The sequence below is a fragment of the Pipistrellus hanaki genome (assembly GCF_964339955.1).
Source record: "Pipistrellus hanaki genome assembly, chromosome: 17".
NCBI lineage: Eukaryota > Metazoa > Chordata > Mammalia > Chiroptera > Vespertilionidae > Pipistrellus > Pipistrellus hanaki.
In genome coordinates this window covers 18,290,589-18,307,329 of record NC_140519.1, presented here as the reverse complement: position 1 = coordinate 18,307,329, position 16,741 = coordinate 18,290,589, and the positions used below count along the sequence as shown (strand labels likewise).

General features: G+C 42.4%; 2 protein-coding genes across 11 annotated transcripts in view; one reads left to right on the top strand and one right to left on the bottom strand.

Annotated features, from left to right (window-relative positions):
• CSPP1 (centrosome and spindle pole associated protein 1) overlaps nt 1–9,526 on the top strand; it is an 80,812-nt gene extending 71,286 nt beyond the window's left edge. For 7 of the 8 annotated variants that reach the window (XM_084864361.1, XM_084864367.1, XM_084864366.1 and 4 more), the window contains 5 exons: nt 890–936; nt 3,411–3,474; nt 6,274–6,371; nt 7,487–7,625; nt 9,136–9,526. In XM_084864361.1, coding sequence (XP_084720487.1) covers nt 890–936; nt 3,411–3,474; nt 6,274–6,371; nt 7,487–7,625; nt 9,136–9,347 — 560 coding nt within the window. In that variant the 3' untranslated portion in view covers nt 9,348–9,526. The remainder of the gene's footprint in view (nt 1–889; nt 937–3,410; nt 3,475–6,273; nt 6,372–7,486; nt 7,626–9,135) is intronic. The other variant, XM_084864363.1, reaches the window with a different exon arrangement.
• A 1,443-nt stretch (nt 9,527–10,969) lies between these two features.
• The window catches only part of ARFGEF1 (ARF guanine nucleotide exchange factor 1), a 94,188-nt gene continuing 88,416 nt past the window's right edge, over nt 10,970–16,741 (bottom strand). For all 3 annotated transcript variants that reach the window (XR_014793159.1, XM_084864359.1, XM_084864360.1), the window contains exons 36-39: nt 15,238–15,406; nt 13,858–13,996; nt 13,061–13,178; nt 10,970–12,419 (exon numbers count right to left, since the gene is read on the bottom strand). Coding sequence is in view for 2 of the 3 variants with exons in the window: in XM_084864359.1 (XP_084720485.1) it covers nt 12,255–12,419; nt 13,061–13,178; nt 13,858–13,996; nt 15,238–15,406 (591 nt within the window). In the remaining variant the exon portion in view is untranslated. The remainder of the gene's footprint in view (nt 12,420–13,060; nt 13,179–13,857; nt 13,997–15,237; nt 15,407–16,741) is intronic.

The following is a 16,741-nucleotide window of genomic DNA, read 5'->3' as shown; positions in this document are numbered from 1 at the left end:
ATTGCACCTTGGAGGGTAGCCATGGGAAATGAGTCATAAAAGTGCAGCACCCAGGAAACAAGAATAGGAGGAAGTGTATTTAGGAAAACTTCAGACCCTACTTGGCAGGCTGCACATCTGAGGAACCTTTCTTAACTGTGTGAGACTCACGGGAGTACGAGGTGCCACACTTCAGGCCCAGATCACTGGTCAGGACTCGGGTAACAGTTGATCTAGGGGTAGTTTCTCCTCCATCTGATACAGAACTTTAAAGTGGTTTCAGTTCAGGCTCTTCTATCATCCGTTGATAACAGAATAACCCAAATTCTATGATAGTGAGCCAGTATCAGGGGAGAGAAGTACATTCTTCAACTTTTATATCCATTTTAGTGGAATTTTCTTTAGGAGACCCAAAAGTAGTCCCCAGGTAGATGCAGGTGCATTTTGGTACTGGAGGCCTCCATCCCCACAACCACCACCCCAGCTTCTGACACACATTCAGAGACACGTGGGAATGCCGTTAAACTGGAGGGGCCTTGGGGATACAGATCCAAAACCTTCCCCCGGGACCAGGTTAGCTTCCTTCAGTTACATATGAGGACGCCCACTAACAAATTTCCACAGATTGTAGGATTATGGGAAGATGGTGGAGAATCCTGCCTTGTTTCTTTTCCTATAGGCATCAGCTCTAAGTGCACAATGATTTTACTTTTCATATTTATTGGGAATAGGAGAATTTTACCCAACTAGAATGAATGCTGGACTGTATTTATTGATAAGTAATATCTTAAAAGCAGTTTGTAATGTGATGGTTGACAAGTAATTTCCGTACAGTCACAAAAGATATTCTAAAATTTATTTTACTTTTCAAATGCTTTTTAACCTGTTTTTTCTCCCCCATCGGCTACAGTAGACTTGGATGCCATCCCAAGAGATCAAGTACAAGATCACAGAATGGTAAGAAACCAGTTCTAATTTTTCAAGCTTTTTTTTTTTTTTTTTTTAAATAAAATGTATTTTTAGGAATATGAGAAGTATTCCAATTTTGAACTTTTGGGAAAATTGAATTAAGAATTTTAAATCTTGTTTCATCAGTGCATTGGGTAGCTAGAGATTTGCTTGGCAAATTCATTAGTCAACAGTACAACAATTGAAATTTCTTTTGAGAGCCAAATTTTTTAAATTTCTTCCAAGAGCTACATGTGGCTCTGGAGCTGCAGTGTGCTGACCACGGGCTTAGACTAGAGCTTGTTCAAGTTAGGTTTTAACTGTGACTTCAGGCAAGTTTTACTTACATCCACCCTCAGTGGCAGGTGCTATAAGTATTAAATTCATTAATATTTGCAAGCACAGAGGGATCAGTGTCTGCCATAGTGGTTGGCCTATAAAGAAGAGGCAAGGTAAGGGGGTCACTCTTATCCCCAGGAGGTGACATCTGTGCAAACAGTGAAGAAAAAGTTAGGGATGAGCCATTTCACTGAACAAATATTTATTGAATACTTATTATCGACCAGATACTGTTCTAGGTGCTGGAGGTACAGGAGTGAACAAAAACAAAACTCCCCGCCCTCTGAAGGCTTACCTTCTGGTCCGAGGGAGAGAGAGAGAATTTGGAATTGTGGGGTTCTGGAGAGTGACAGCTGGGAGTCCTGGGTGAGGCAGTTTACGATTTGAAATAGGGTAGGTAACATTCCAATAAGGACGTCGGAGAGTGGGACAGAGGAAGCAGGGGCCCAGTGGTGGGGGCCTGGCGCAGGCCGGAGCCGGGAAGAGACCAGAAGGCTTGAGCGTCCGAGTCCTGGAGGGAGAGGGGGCTGGCTGGACTGCAGGGCCTCACAGGCTGACATGGGGTTTTGCCTTTTACATGGTGAATGTGTTGAGAAGTTTCCAAAGTTTTTGAGCAAAAGAGTGATGTGATTTATTTCATGTTTTACCCTGATCACTTACGACTCTTCACTGAGAATAGACAAGGGGACAGGAAGCTACTGCTGTCATCTGGGTGAGAGGTCAGGTGACATAGCCTGGGCTGGAGCAGGGGAAGTGATTGGACTCACTTTGAAAGGAGATCTGAGAGGATTTTTGACAGGTTGGATGTGGGGTATGAGAGGAGTCAGATGGGCTTCAGGGTTTTTTGGTTGCGAGTTGCTATTACAGAGACTGAGAAACAGGAGTAAAAAAATGTAGGGGTGGGAGAAAATCAAGAACTTAGATTTGGATATGGTAGGCTTGAGATGCATTTTAGATAAGCCGTTGGAGCTTGCAAGTAAAGAGCCAGAATTCAAGAAAAAAGGTGGAGGTTGGAAATGGTACAGTAGCATTATGAAAGTCAAACCCTTGCCGGGTTGACAGTTGCCCAGGAAGTAGCTGCGGGTGCTTGGTTTTAACTGGTGGTGATGGTAACAATGACAGTGTTGCTAACAGCTACCACAGCACACTCTGTACCTCCCTGTGCTGTGCAAGGTCCTTGTTTACTTCAGAGCCAGTGTCACAGCCAGGCAGCAGTCAAGCCCAGGTTTGGACCCTGGAGCTCCCGTTTCCGGTGCCGTGCGGCCTGAGACGTACCGACACCGCTTCCGGGACACTGCAGGTCTGCTGGTCTCTCTCTCAGAGGTGACCACATTTCTCCGTGAAAAGATACTGAAATTTAACGTTTAGAATTTTGGTTAAAATGTCATATTTTGTCAGTCTTAGCTTTTTACAAAAAAGCTCATAAATTTTCAGATCTTTTTCCTAGAAACTGGATTATAAAAGATACAGGATGAATCTGGAGAGGTTCAGTTATCGGAGGACTGTGATGGAGGTTGGGGAGTATGTGTGCTTAAGAACAGCTGGTTCAGAACACATGGTAAATATTGGATGCTGTTATCAGCTAGAAAGCAGTCAGAGACAATGGGTATTAAAAAGGAGATTTGAATTTGTTTCCTTATAAAAACGACAGCTCTTCATGGGAGTGATGCAGCACATCCTAGAAATCTGGTGAGGTGAAGTCACCTCTCACATTGAGAGCTCATTACAAACCAAACCCTAGTGTAACTTTTTTTTTTTTAACCCTACTCGATGTCCCTCTGGAAACTGTCATTGTCTGAGGGCCTGTCTCTCCCAGGACTATGAGATCTACTGCAGAGCAGAAACTCTTACTCATTTTTGCATCTCCGCTTCCTAGCATGGAGGAAATTGTGCACTATACAGAATCCCAGCAACCACTTAAAGATTTATAATATACTCTATTTTTATCAGCAGTAATATAACTCTTAATAAAATCCTCCCTTTCCTCCCGTATTTTCTGGGCATTGGAATGCAGTATGAGAGGAAAGCAGCTAGTCCTACCTTTCTCTATTCTATTTTGCAGACACTTATGCCTCTTAGTAAAATGTTTTTTTTTCCACATGGGACTAACAAAAATACTAATTAACATATGGTGTTTCTTTTAGCCCAGAGATAACGCTAACGATTTCTTAAAAAATTCATTATTGGAATCTGATAGTGCTTTTATTGGTGAGTATATTTATTTTACCAAGCTATTTGTTAAAATTTTAAACATTTCCTTTAAATATTTAAAAAATACTTCACTCGTAGTAAGTAATCATCAAGTGTGATTTACAATGCTTTCCAGATCAGAATAATTTAAAGTTAATTTTAGAAGTCAGAGGAAGGACTTCCTGTCAAAATGGTGAAGTAGGTAAAGGCTGTGCTTGCCTCCTCCCACATTCTGAACTTCCTCGCTTTAGGATGAGGGCAGGAGGGACGGGGTGAAGGCAGCTCTGTCTGGGGAAGGAAGTGTGGGCAGGCACCATTGTTTGCTGAGGGTTCCTCCAGCCTGAGCTCTCCATTAACCTGGTAGGACCGTTCGTCCCACCCAACATGCTGTCCTGCTGGAGCCTGTAACAGTGACCTCTCCCAGCTTTCACTGCAGATTCTCCTCAAGTCTCATAAAGGTACACAAAACCCAGGAGTGCAACAGCTAGCCTCCGTGTGCCCTGTACTTTTTGCTAAGGTTGGCATAAGCTGCAGCCAGCCTGTAATGTAGCTTAAACTAGCAGCCACAGGACTGACACAGTGGTAGCTGGCCTCAACTCACATCATGGTGCCAACCAAGGGTCCCCAGTCTGGTGCCAGCCTTGAAACACAGCATAGTCTCTCCCAAGCACCTCCAATCCTAGCATAAGTAGCAACTACAGGCAGATCACTTGGTAGCTCCCACCATATGCCCCCCACGCCAGGCACAAATGGCTGAACATGGCTTTCTGCAGAGCCCCCTCCAGCCAGCTCCGCAATGATCTACCTGAAGGGAAGACTTGGCTGGCACCAGAACTCTCAAAGAGACTCCCACTGCATGGGCTCAAACCCTGCACACAGAGCATGTAAAAGAAAACAATTGTATGCTAAGCACTATTTACTGAATGCAAAAGAGACATCTGGTTATCAGTTTACTAAATACTAAAGTGCACATGAAACATTCTCAAGGATGGGACCATATGTTGAGACACAACGAGCCTCAATAAATTTAAAACTGAAATCATACCAAGCATCTCCTTCAGCATGATGGTATGAAACTAGAAATCAACCGTAAGTAAATTGCAGGACACAAAAATCGGTATACAAAAGTCTGTGGTGTTTCTATATAGTACAGGCAATGAACTATGAGAAAGAGAAATGAAGAAAATTCCATTACAATAGCAACAAAAAGAATAAAATACCTAGAAATAAATTTAACAAAGAAGGCAAAAGACCCGTACACCAAAAAGAGGCAGCACCACACTGAAGAACGAAGTGGAGGGCTAACACTACCGGACTTCAGGATGTCCTGTAAAGATACAGTCATGGTACTGGCAGAAGGAGAGACAAAGATCAATGGGACAGACCCACACAAGCATAGTCCACAAAAGAGCAAAGGCAGTGTAACCGAGGAAAGAAAGTCTTTTCCACAATTGGTGCCTAGAACCGGACATCTACATGCAACACCCTTCACAAAAATAAACTAAAATGGACCTTAGACCTAAATGTAAAATGCAAAACCAAAGAACAAGAAGATAACAGGAGAAAAACTAACAAGAACTTGGGTATAACAATGACTTTTTAGATACAATAGTACAATCCATGAAAGAGATAACTAGACCTCATTAAAAATGAATGTTCTGTGAAAGTGTCAAGAGAATGAGAAGACCATCCACAGACTGGGGAACAATATTTGGAAAAGATACCTTTGAAATAAAAGTGCTATCCAAAATATCTAAATCACTCTTAACAACCCAATTAAATAAGATGGGCAAGAGATCCAAACAGAGTTCATTAAATAAGCATATAAATAGATGTTCTACTTCATGTCATCAGGAAAATGCAAGTTAACACAACAATGAGATACCACTTCCTACCTATTAGAATGGCCAAAATCGACAACATGGACACCACCAAATGCCGGCAAGGATATGGAAGAACAGGAACCCTTACTCCTTGATGGTGGGAATGCACAATGGTTCAGATGCTTTGCAAGACAGTGGTGATTCTGTACAAAACTAAATGTACTCTTACTATAACATTTAGCAATCATTCCTTGATATAAATGTTTACCCACTGTGCTGTACATTTGAAACAAATATGATATTGAGTGCCAACTGTAACTGGGAGGAAAAAAAAGACCGACTACCAAATGTTGGTGAAGATGTGGGAAACTAGGACTTTCTTACAATGTAAAATGGGTGAAACCACTATTGAAAATGGTTTGGCAGTTCCTCAAAAAGGCTAAATGTAAAGTTACCCAGCAGTTTCACTCCTGGGAAATACTCCAAAAGAAATGAAAACATGACTACAAAAAAGACATGTCCATGAAAGATCGTAATAGCTTAACAATTAGAAACAATTCAGATGTCCAACTGAATACACTGACAATGTGACATAGCCATATGATGAGAGCACTTGTGATTCAGCGATGAAAAAGAACCAGCTACTGGGATGTTACAAAATAGATGAACCTCAAACACATTGCAAAGTGGAAGACTTTGTATAATTACACTCACGTGGAGTCTCAGGAAAGCGTGAAAGCAGGCCACTGTTTCATTGGGCTGGGCAGGCAGGAGTGGGGAGTGATTGCAGCGAGCACAGGGAACTTTCTGAGGTGACAAATGTTTTAAAACTAGATAATGACAGCTGCACAATTCTGTAAAAACCACTGAGTTATGTACATTTATAGTGGGTGTATTTTATTGTGTGTAAAGGACATTTAAAGCTAATAAGACAGTCCTGGTTCGGAGGAGTGATAAGATTTGAAACGTACTTCTCTCTGTGTGGTCCTTCCAGGTGCCTACGGTGAGACATATCCTGCCTTTGAAGAGGACGCCCTTCTTCTGCCCTCTGCACGGGAGCGCAGGAGGAGAAAATTGAAAGGCCTGGCCTCTGTATGTATGGAATGCCCCCCACTCTTCCCCCCCCCCGTTTAGGAGTGAGGCCTGGGTTCTGGCCCATGCTAAATTGGTGTGGTCCAGTAAATAAGGGGTACTTGCTCTGTAATATGGTGGACATGGATCTGAATCTAGGCTCTTCCACCAACTAGCTGGATGACCCTGAGCAAGTTATTGAACTCATTGCTTGGCTTCTTTGAAGTAATATTTTCCTATCTCCTAGGGTGGCTATAAGTATAGGCCTAGTACTTGGCACAGGATCTCTGCCCTATAAATAATTCCTTACCCTAGCTTCCCTCCTTTCACCCGCAGAATATAGGCATTCTGAGACGGCACAGGAAGCAAGTGATACCATTTATTGGAAAACCTATTATATAGACGACATCTCTGTTTGGGCCAGATAACATGCCCAAGGTCACAGGTCATAAAACATGCAGACAACCTGGACCAAATGACAAATGCTGTTATTAGATGATCTCTCTCTCTCTCTCTCTCTATATATATATAATTTATACACACACACACAGCTTTACCACCAGGTGGCAATAACTTATTTTCCTATTGACCACTAATCTACTTCCTGTCTACAGATTTACCTTTTCTGGACACACAAAGGAAAGCATACAGTATGATCATTTGTGACTGGCTTTTTTTTCTTTCAAAGATCATTTAAATTATAGTATGTCAGGACTTAATTCCTTTTTGATGAAAATTTAAAAATGTAGAAATTAGACTATCCCTAAATTAATCAACACCTGATGGACATTTAGGTTGTTTCCACTTGTCCGTTATGAATACTGCTTTTAACATCTGTATACGAGTTGTTTGATACTCTCACCTCGTATGCGTGTATGCCTGGGAATAGAATTGTTGGGTTATATGGTAACTGTGCTCCAGTGTAGCAGTGTTTCTGTTATCACAAACAGTACCTTCGTCTGATCCTGCATGGATAAACACGAGTTAGAATGTAAATGTTAGATTTTTCATTTATTTTGTTTTGTTCATCACACTGTATACTTATCAAGGGTAAGAACGTGTTTTGATTCACCTATTCTGAACATATTTCATGTTAATGATCATTTCATTTCTGAAGTTCTGTTTTCTCACTACAGGATAACAGTCTTCCTAATGTACCACCAGATGATCTCTCTTTGAAATCTGTATCCAGTATAAACATTGACCAGATTAGAATGAAAAATGAAGAACGAATGCGAAGACTGCATGAACTCCAGAATAAACCCATTAATACAGGTAAATGGCCAACTTTAATGGCCTATAGCGGATTCTGTAAGGGGACTAACATGCTTACACGGCCGCTCTCCCTTATGGCTGGGAGACGGATGCAATGAGTTTTAGAGGCCCCTTAGTTCAAAGGATTTCAAACTATCCTGCAAAACTAGTACTCGGATTAATTTTGCATCAGATTCTTTCTACCATAGAGGGTACCCTTTTCTGAGTGGGTCCTGAACAGATAAAACTTCTGCTTATAAAGATGTGCAGGCTTTGCTTTCAGCAGGGAAAATGCTTCCTTACTGAAGTGAGAGAATACCAGAAATTTTAAAACTTTGTTTTTGAGAGTTCACACACATTGTAAATTTGTGTTACAAAGAAAACGACTTTACCTTTTTACTTGGCTTTCAGTACTGTGGACACAAAGTAGCCTCAGTTAATGATTTCCTTTTGTAAGTCAGAGTTTAATCTCATTATGTTGGATCTGCTGCCATTGCCTTGGTGACAGGCAGGCAGGACACAGACAGTTCCTTAGGCAACTGGCACGCCTCTGCCAGCGTGGACCGCCTTTCAGTGTTAGTCATTAGGATACTGGGATGATTTTATAGTACATAAGTCCCGCTGTATTTTTAGTTTTAGCAAACAGTGATCTATTTGAGCAATTTTCTTAAGATATTTTTAGATCTTACCTTTAATACCGAGTTTTTAAAACTACTCCTACACTGTCTAGCAGTCAGGCTGTCATGTGTTCTGATGGTTAACTCCATAACTAACACCAGCAAACATGGCAAACTGACGGAGGAGTACGTTTCGTATCAGACATGGAAAACACGGAACAGTGGGAAAGCAGTGCTTTTCACATTTTCTTTTAACTTGTTTCTTGTTCCTCAATTTCTTTTAGAAGCAGTAAGTTGAATATTTAACAGGGATATTTTTAAATTGAGAAGATAGCATTTTAAGGATTTATTCTTTAGGAAGGTATTCCACTGCTAAACTGTCTTAACATTGTCCTTCCAAACAGGAGCTTTTTGATACGATGTGGATTAAATTGATTGCACAGGTCCCTTTGCTGGGCTACTCCTTCACTGAGTAGGACTTAAAAAAAAAAAGAAATTGACATCACAGGGTAGGAAGACAGATTTTCCTATTATATTTGTAAGTAAAATATAGATGTAGAAGTTGAATACTATCAAATCAATTAAAGAATGAAACACAAATGAAGAGCTCTCTTAGTGGAGTGGAAGTCATTTCCTTAAAGCAGTGTTACAGGGAAAACCTTGTTGAAGGTGACACAGAGCAAGATGGTCCACACTCCTGTGGCCTGCTCTGCTGTTGGTATCATGGAGTCATTTTCAGTTGCATTTTGTTTTAAAAAAATTGGGTCCCTCCCTGGTTTGCTTTCCTGCCTCTAAAGTAAGGGGTACCTGACCAAAACTACGAGCTTAGAGCATAACTGTGGAGAAACGCAGAGCTGCAGGTCTGTGTTCACCCCTGCCGGTACCCACCTGAGGCACGTGTCTGCTTCCTCTAGATGACGAGAGCTCACTGGTTGACCCTGATGACTTCATGAGGCATTTGGGTGACGATGGATCAAACTCCGTAGCAACTGAACCCTGGCTCCGCCCGGGCACCTCAGAGACGCTGAAACAGTTCATGGCAGAGCAACTGGACCAAGAGCAGCAGCAGGTTCCTGGGAAGCCGGGCGCTCTCCCTTGGCAGGGCCTGTCTACTGCACACGGTTAAATAAACCTGTGTTGGACCCGCAGTGCCTTCTAAGGTGAAAGGGGTGTTTACTCTGAACCTTTAATTATATGTGCTACTTGGACCCCTACCTGGAATTACTAAAGTCATCTGTGTATAAGGTGATGTATATAATGTATATTATGTACATAAATAAAAGGCCATGATTAATTTATATATAACGTAGAGTTATATAGAATTATTTTTTTGCACTTTTGCCATAAATCAGGGTGGTAATGAACTCAACTACCATACGTGCATTATTGTAAATTCCGCTTATCGGTGGTAAAGTAGTGAATAAAACACAAGTGTATTAACAATCTTGTAAAACCAGGAAACCCTGTTACATGTACACTTGTTATTGCTATTGAAATAATTCATTAGTAAATACATTAGCTGTCACTATTCCAGTTGCTACGTAATGAGAATCAAATTATTTCCATGTTATTTATAACTGATTCAGTATAAATGATGGGAGTCATAATTGATTTTATTCCCCGAGCCTTGCACTAAAATGTTACATCCTCCTGCCTCTATTTCTGTGCCAATTAAGGGATTAAGTTTACGAATTTATATGATTTAACTACTTCTTGATAGAAATAAATTATTTTTTATTACCAATGTTCATTTCTTAACTGGGATTGAGGTTTCTAGACAAGGCGCCCCAGAAGGTGGAGGCAGAACCCCCTGGATTAAAGACGGACTGGAGTCCTCGCTGTGCCACTATGGACCCTGAATGAGTGACTCGGTCTTTCTAATCACTTCACGAGAGGTACCTTTAGAAAAGATTTAAATTCTAAGAAACGATAATGTAGCGTCCTTACCACACAGCAGAGTGCAGGTACTGCTGCTTCACACTTCCTTCCACTGACAGTGCAAGGCAGGCAAGATCAGATACGCTCACCTAAAGAGTGAACTTCATAATTTGAAATTTAGCTGCATGTAAATCTTAATACTTGATTTGTAATCTAAGCACTGTTTATTTTACTATAAAGATTTTTTTTCTTATTTCTTCATCTGAAAGTTAGATGAAGGCCTCTGTCTCCTCTAGGGAAAGCTTGATACTATGAAATAACACCATGAAATAACACTTACCTGTCAGACAGACTGGAAGGTCACGGTGGCTCCCAGAAAACCCAGGCGGGTGACGTCCAGCTGGGCTGGAACAGGCTCCGTCCTGGGGGTGATCCATACTGTTCACTTACCAATGCATAGCTCAGTGACTACTCGCTGTCTAAGAGAGGGAGGTGTGAGAGCAGAGGCGGAACACTTACCTGTTTTTCAGCACAACCTTAAAACTAAATGGTCTTGACACATTGTTTTCCTTGTTAATGCTGCTGTACCACACAACTGCCCCGAAGGAAACTTTACTGTGTCTTTTCTCTACTCAAATACTGTAGCATTATTCTGGGTTATTAATAAATATACAAAATATTAAATTACTAATATCCTATGGTTGAGAAAGCAGGGTATGGGGGATAATCTAATGCCAGAAGCTAGAAAGAAAACTTTAGAACTAAAGAATATTTAATTTGTAGTTCTGGCAGAAAATAGCCTTTTCCTATCATAGTTATTTGCTTTTCAAAAACAAAACAAAACAAAAAAAACAACCAATGAAACATGGGGCTGTGGATTACACAGGTTTGATTGCACTAATGAAATAATCCAAAAACTTTATTGACCTATAACCTGATTAGAATATGCCCGATGAGAATCAATATTGTACAGAAAGTTGTACAGAATTTTTTACATAGAAAACTTTACATCTGTACCATATACATTTTATCCATCTGAAAAAATTTCTACATCCACTGTTAATACGGAATGCTTGACAATCTTGTAATTTTTAACCATCAGAGCACAATTCACAGTATGAATACATTTCCAGTAAATCTAACCTCCCCAAACCATGCCAGAATTATTTTAATATATTCAACATTAAGTTCTGTACACAGAATAAAATCTACAACAAGCCCCGCCACCCAAAAGAAAAAGTGACAGCAGCCTAGATTCATTTTGCAATGATTCAAGTTCAGTCCATGAAGGATCATTCTATTTTAATGGCTCATCTTTCAAAGCCCTAAGAGAAGTATATTACAGGTAGTTATGTCAGTAGGGGTATTTTTACCCTTTGTTGTTGTTGTTGTTGATCATGACAAGTATCGGCCACAACAGCTTCTGGGCATGTTCAACCTTCAAAGTTAACCAACCCCCCCGTAAAGGGCAAAACCAAAATCCCCACAAAATAAAAAGACAAAAAGTTCAACCCAAGTTTTTAGTGCATTTGACAAAATAGTATAGGTATTTAGCAAATGAATAAGAAAATAAAGAAAACAGTGCAAGAACTATATCATGTTTAAGGTTTTTATATTACAGACCTGCGTCTCTGTACATTTTTCACAGAAGGACGATTAGCAGTATCTCAGGTAGTCTGAGTGTGCAAAAAGTTCAGAGTAAGAATACCATAGTTGCTAATATCTTTTACCGTGAACAATAATTTCTTCTCCCCCACTCCCCAGTTATAAACATTTTATCCTTCAAAATACAGCTCTCCTGAGTTGTACTTCCTACAGAAGTTCAAATCTTTACATCTATAGTTCTTTGGGTAAGTTTCTCTTCCACACCTGCTAAGAATATGTGGGGCTCTCCCTGCCACCGAGGACAGGGAAGGACCTGTGAGCATGGCTGACACTGTGGAAACGGGCTTTCTGCTCAACATGACACACACGGTCCATCACTGAGAGGGACTGGAGCGTTGCAAGACAGTTCTAGTTCTAAGCACTTTCCCAGTCAGTAACCTTTAGACACTGAAATTCAGAGAAACCATTTTTCAGGGAGGAACTCTCAGCTCCAGGGTCCTTTTAAAGAGCGGAGGGATGTAAACGCCAAGAGAAAAATACTAAGTTCCCATCATTGCTTGTTTATTCCAAGTTCCTGGTCAGGTGGTTGTGAAATCTGAAAAACCACTCCGATTCGCAGAAAAAATCTTCTAAGAACAGCACGAAGTTCAGGAATCAAGTCAAACTGCATAATTTCACATAAGAGAGGGTAGTAGAATGATGCGTGAGCTTTGAACTGGGAGGAAAAATGAATTTCTCCATTAGTAGTGCTTGCATTCGAAACCACCACCTAAAACTCCCTTTAGAGACAAGTCATTGGGTCAAACACTGACCATGGAGACAGTGTCTGCGTGAAGCAGTGATGTGCTGATTATGGAACTGAAAGACCAGAGGTTTCCAAGATACTCACTTCATGCATATATTTACTTAATTTCTATCTTATTTTATCAATATTTCCTTGACAAACTTTTAGTATTTTTCACTGTCGTGAGTCCCCCCCCCCCAGTAATAAAAGGAGGAGGCCCAGTAGGAACCATGGCCTAATTTTATAACTAGAATATAAAGTTGTAAAAATCTTAAGTGGTAAAACTTTCTCCTTGGTCCTGTAACAGGGACAATCCACAGGACTCACTCATGTGTCACCAATTGTGCAGAAGCACCTTCTCTCAGACTGCATGTGTGTTCTTTAAGCCATGTATTAGTCTTATATTTGTTAAGTAAAATTTTAATTTTCTGGGGAAATTCTACCTAACATTGCAATGTAAAGTATACAGTCTCCAAGCAAAGATCATACAACCCATATTTAGAGTTTGCAGTTGATGCACTTCGACTCTATTAAGCCAGAAATGCTGGCTGGATACGCAAGCTCACACTCACCCTGGTATCACTTATCTTCAGGACTTTGGTCAGAAACAAGAGCAGTAAGTTAGTCCAGGCCTCCCGATGACTCTCCGATGTCAGAGTAAGGAAGTAACTCAGTGCTTCACTGCACACACTGCAACACAAAAGGTTCCCTCTTACACGTGCTCATCCACCTGTTGCACACTCACCGAGCAACAACAACAAAGACGTGGAGGGTAGCGAGTATGTGACTATTAGGGACCTTTTTACAGAGTTTGAAAACGTCTAACTGGTCGCTGAGACCCTCTGTTCCCCCAAAACACACAAAAATACTATTCAGATGACGGTAGTTGTTCAGGAAGTTTAGCCTTAGTATGAGTTGAAATGTTAAGAGACAATATTAAGTTGTCATTAAATAAAAATAGAATATATAAAAAACAAACCCTCCAGATACTTTTTTTTCAAATGAAGTGCAGACAGGTTCTCCCTTTCACAAATGATTGGTTTGAAAATGAGCTCTCTGACACAAAAAAAACTAAAAACTAGAATATAAAGTTGTAAAAATTTTAAGACATAAAACTTTCTCCTTGGTCCTGTAACAGGAACAATACACAGGACTTATTCATGTCACCAATTGTGCAGAAGCACCTTCTCCTCTCAGACTGCATTTAATTATCGCCATCTCTGCCCTGGTGGTCCCGCAGCTGCTGTGAGGTTGGCTGTGGACTCCGCCCACATGCGCATCTGGTGGCCCTTTCCTGCTCTGTCCCATTAGCCGCCCTGGGGGGGGGGGGGGGGGGGGAGGGGGAGGTGGGAACTCAGCCACGTCTTACTTTAAAAGCCTCTGCTGGACCTCCTCCCAGGCGCTGACCCGGCTCTCGTCCATGTACATCCGGAAGAGAATGCGCAGCCCGCAGGCCAGGCTGCTCGTCTCCTGCTTCAGGAGGTTGGGTTTGGATTTGCCTTTAAAGCCTGCAGAGAGGGGACGTTTCGCGATGAATCTGGGAGAGTAGCTTACATTAAGGTACAGCGAGCTGGATGGCCGCACGTTCTGTGTGCTCAGCCATCACATCTGCTGCCTGAGCCAGGGCAGTAGTGCCCAGAGCCTCGCTCTCTGGAGGTGGCCCACGGACAGAAGTCCCACTGGAAGGTGGAGACCACGTCTGGCTGAAGGCCCGATGTGAAGGTCATGACTGTGTTTAGAATTTCCTCCCCTCTCAAGCTGGGGACACAGACAGGAGACTGCCCTGGGCTGGGAAAGCGGAACTCTCCCAGCGACACTCGCCTGGGAGCCCCGTGCAGCGCAGGGCTCTGTGGACAGAGCAGACCGCAGGGCACGAAGGGCCGAGTGCCTGTGGGAACGGGCCGGGTGACCTGACGGGAGCGGGCCAGGAGAATGGTGCCAACAAGTTGGGTTGAAGGGCAAAAAGCAAGGCCAGACCACTCTTTCCTGCGGTTGTGGGGTAAGGAGAAGAGGACGGACAGAGCCAGGCTTCATCAGCAGTCAGACATTCCAGATGACATAGAAATCAAATATAAAGCAACCACATCCCACCTGACAGAGTTGGACATTCAGTAAACGGCACCTTTTCCTGCCAGATTTCGGCTGCCCCCATTTCATTGCATGCACCCTAGTCCCCAAGCACTACCAAATAGGCTCTGATGAACTATTTCTTAAATAAAAAATTGGCAATGTCAGTAAATTATAAAACTTATGGGGGGGAGTGGGCACAGGGAGAGGTCAATGGGGGAAAGAGGAAACGTAATACTTTCAACAATAACGGATTTAAAGAAAATAAGATTTCCAACATGCTCTAAAACAAATATGCCTCCCAGTTTTAACCATTTACTTTCATTCTGAGATACGGTCATGCCCAGGTCAATATGGAGAAGTCATCTGAATACATATGTTTCTCATAAAAGGGCAGAGTGCAGTGTGCTGACAGTGTCAATAGGAAGGCCCACGCTGGGAAACAAGATGAAAGACGACTGGCCAGATCAGTCAAATGAAGGTCGATTAAACAGGGGGAAACAAATACACCCAGGCAGTTACTTAATCTACTGAAGACCTGGCAGACCTGGCTGGAAGACTGCCTTCCTATGATGGCTGTTAAGGTGGAAGTTTAAACGGGGAGTTCTGAGCAATGTTAGCATCTGCTGTACATTCTTACACAGTGAACATTGGATGTGGGATGTGGGACTGTGCAGCTCACCTGCTTTCCACAGAGCTGTCCTCTGTTCATTGTTGGAATTAAATGCTTTTGCAAATCGATGTGACTCTAATAAGCAGTCCAGTAGCTTAAAAAGCTGTTGTGACGTTAAAAAGCGGTACATCCCTTGGTCTTGAGTATCAACTCGAACATCAAAGTCCACGGCATCTCTCTTTGGGAGATAAACCAGCACAGCGCGTGCACACAGAGTCACAGATTTTAGAAATCAATGCTTCCCGAAGACTAGGTTCACAAGCAAGTCCCAGAACCTAATCTGTTCTATCTCAACAGAAGGTAGGGAAGGTCCATCTTTTGTTGCCCGATTTCCAGAATCTTCATTGCATGCACCCTAGTCCCCAAGCTCTATCCTAATTCAAGAGCTCTGCGCATACTAGGCCCAACCGCCATCCTCCCGGCCCTTCCCCATTCCTCCCCCGCAGGTCCTCCCGGCTCTTCTTCACCAGGTGATTATAAATATCACATCCATGTGATTATAAATGTTCCCTTGCACAGCCCCTTTACAGTAACTGTTTGGAAAGCTGCCTACTCCATATCTGCTCCCACATGCTAAACCTAACTGGAGAGAAACGCACTGACTTATCTTTAAATCCAGTGGATGATGGATTAAATCTGGATGCTGCCCAGCAATCCTCTTGCACTTCCCTGGTCCATTCCCCTGGAAACTAACTCCTGTTTTCCTTCTCTCAAGTAGCTAAAGCCTTCCTCCCAAACTCACTTGGTGGGTGGCTTTTCTTCCTATCTAAATGAGAAACCAGCGCTAGCAGATCTCCACAAACTCCCACCGGCCTTCATACATTTACATAGAACCCATCCACTTTGCTTGCATTCCTGTTACAATGCATGAGCTGTCTGCTTCTAACCGAGACAACCCCGGGGACTTGGCATGAGGGCCCACCTTCAGGCAGCCACTCAAGAAGCCTGCTCCAGCAGCTGTCCCTCTCTCGTCTGCATTTGGCTTCTCTCTCCCAGAGAGCTCTCATCAGAGGACATGCTGCGGTATTGCTTAAAGACACCTTTTATTGACCCCATCATTCTCCTCCAGCTATTACCCCATTTCTCTGTACCCCTAGAGTTCCCAATATTTGTCTTCAATTGCTCTCTTCTCTTGTACCCAATATAATATTACCACAATTAAACACAATGTCAAGGTCACTGAAGTCCACCAAATCTCTAGAGGGCAATTCTCAGACACACAATTATTTGACCTTCTGAGAACTGGACAGAACGTAGGGCTTCTTCCTAAGACATTTCTGCGCTTGGCTTCCAGGTCTCCTCGTGCCGCCCTGGGTCTTGGTCTCTGGCTCTTTACCAACTGCCTCCCCAGGAGCTAAACCATGGAGGCCTCCAGGGCTCAGTCCCTGACCACACCCTACCTGGGTCATGGCATCCAGCATCATGGTTTATAATGAGATCAATGTGATAAAGACCTACCCCCACCCTCAAATTACATCTCTAGCTCCGCCTCAGCTCTGAATCCCAGACGGTC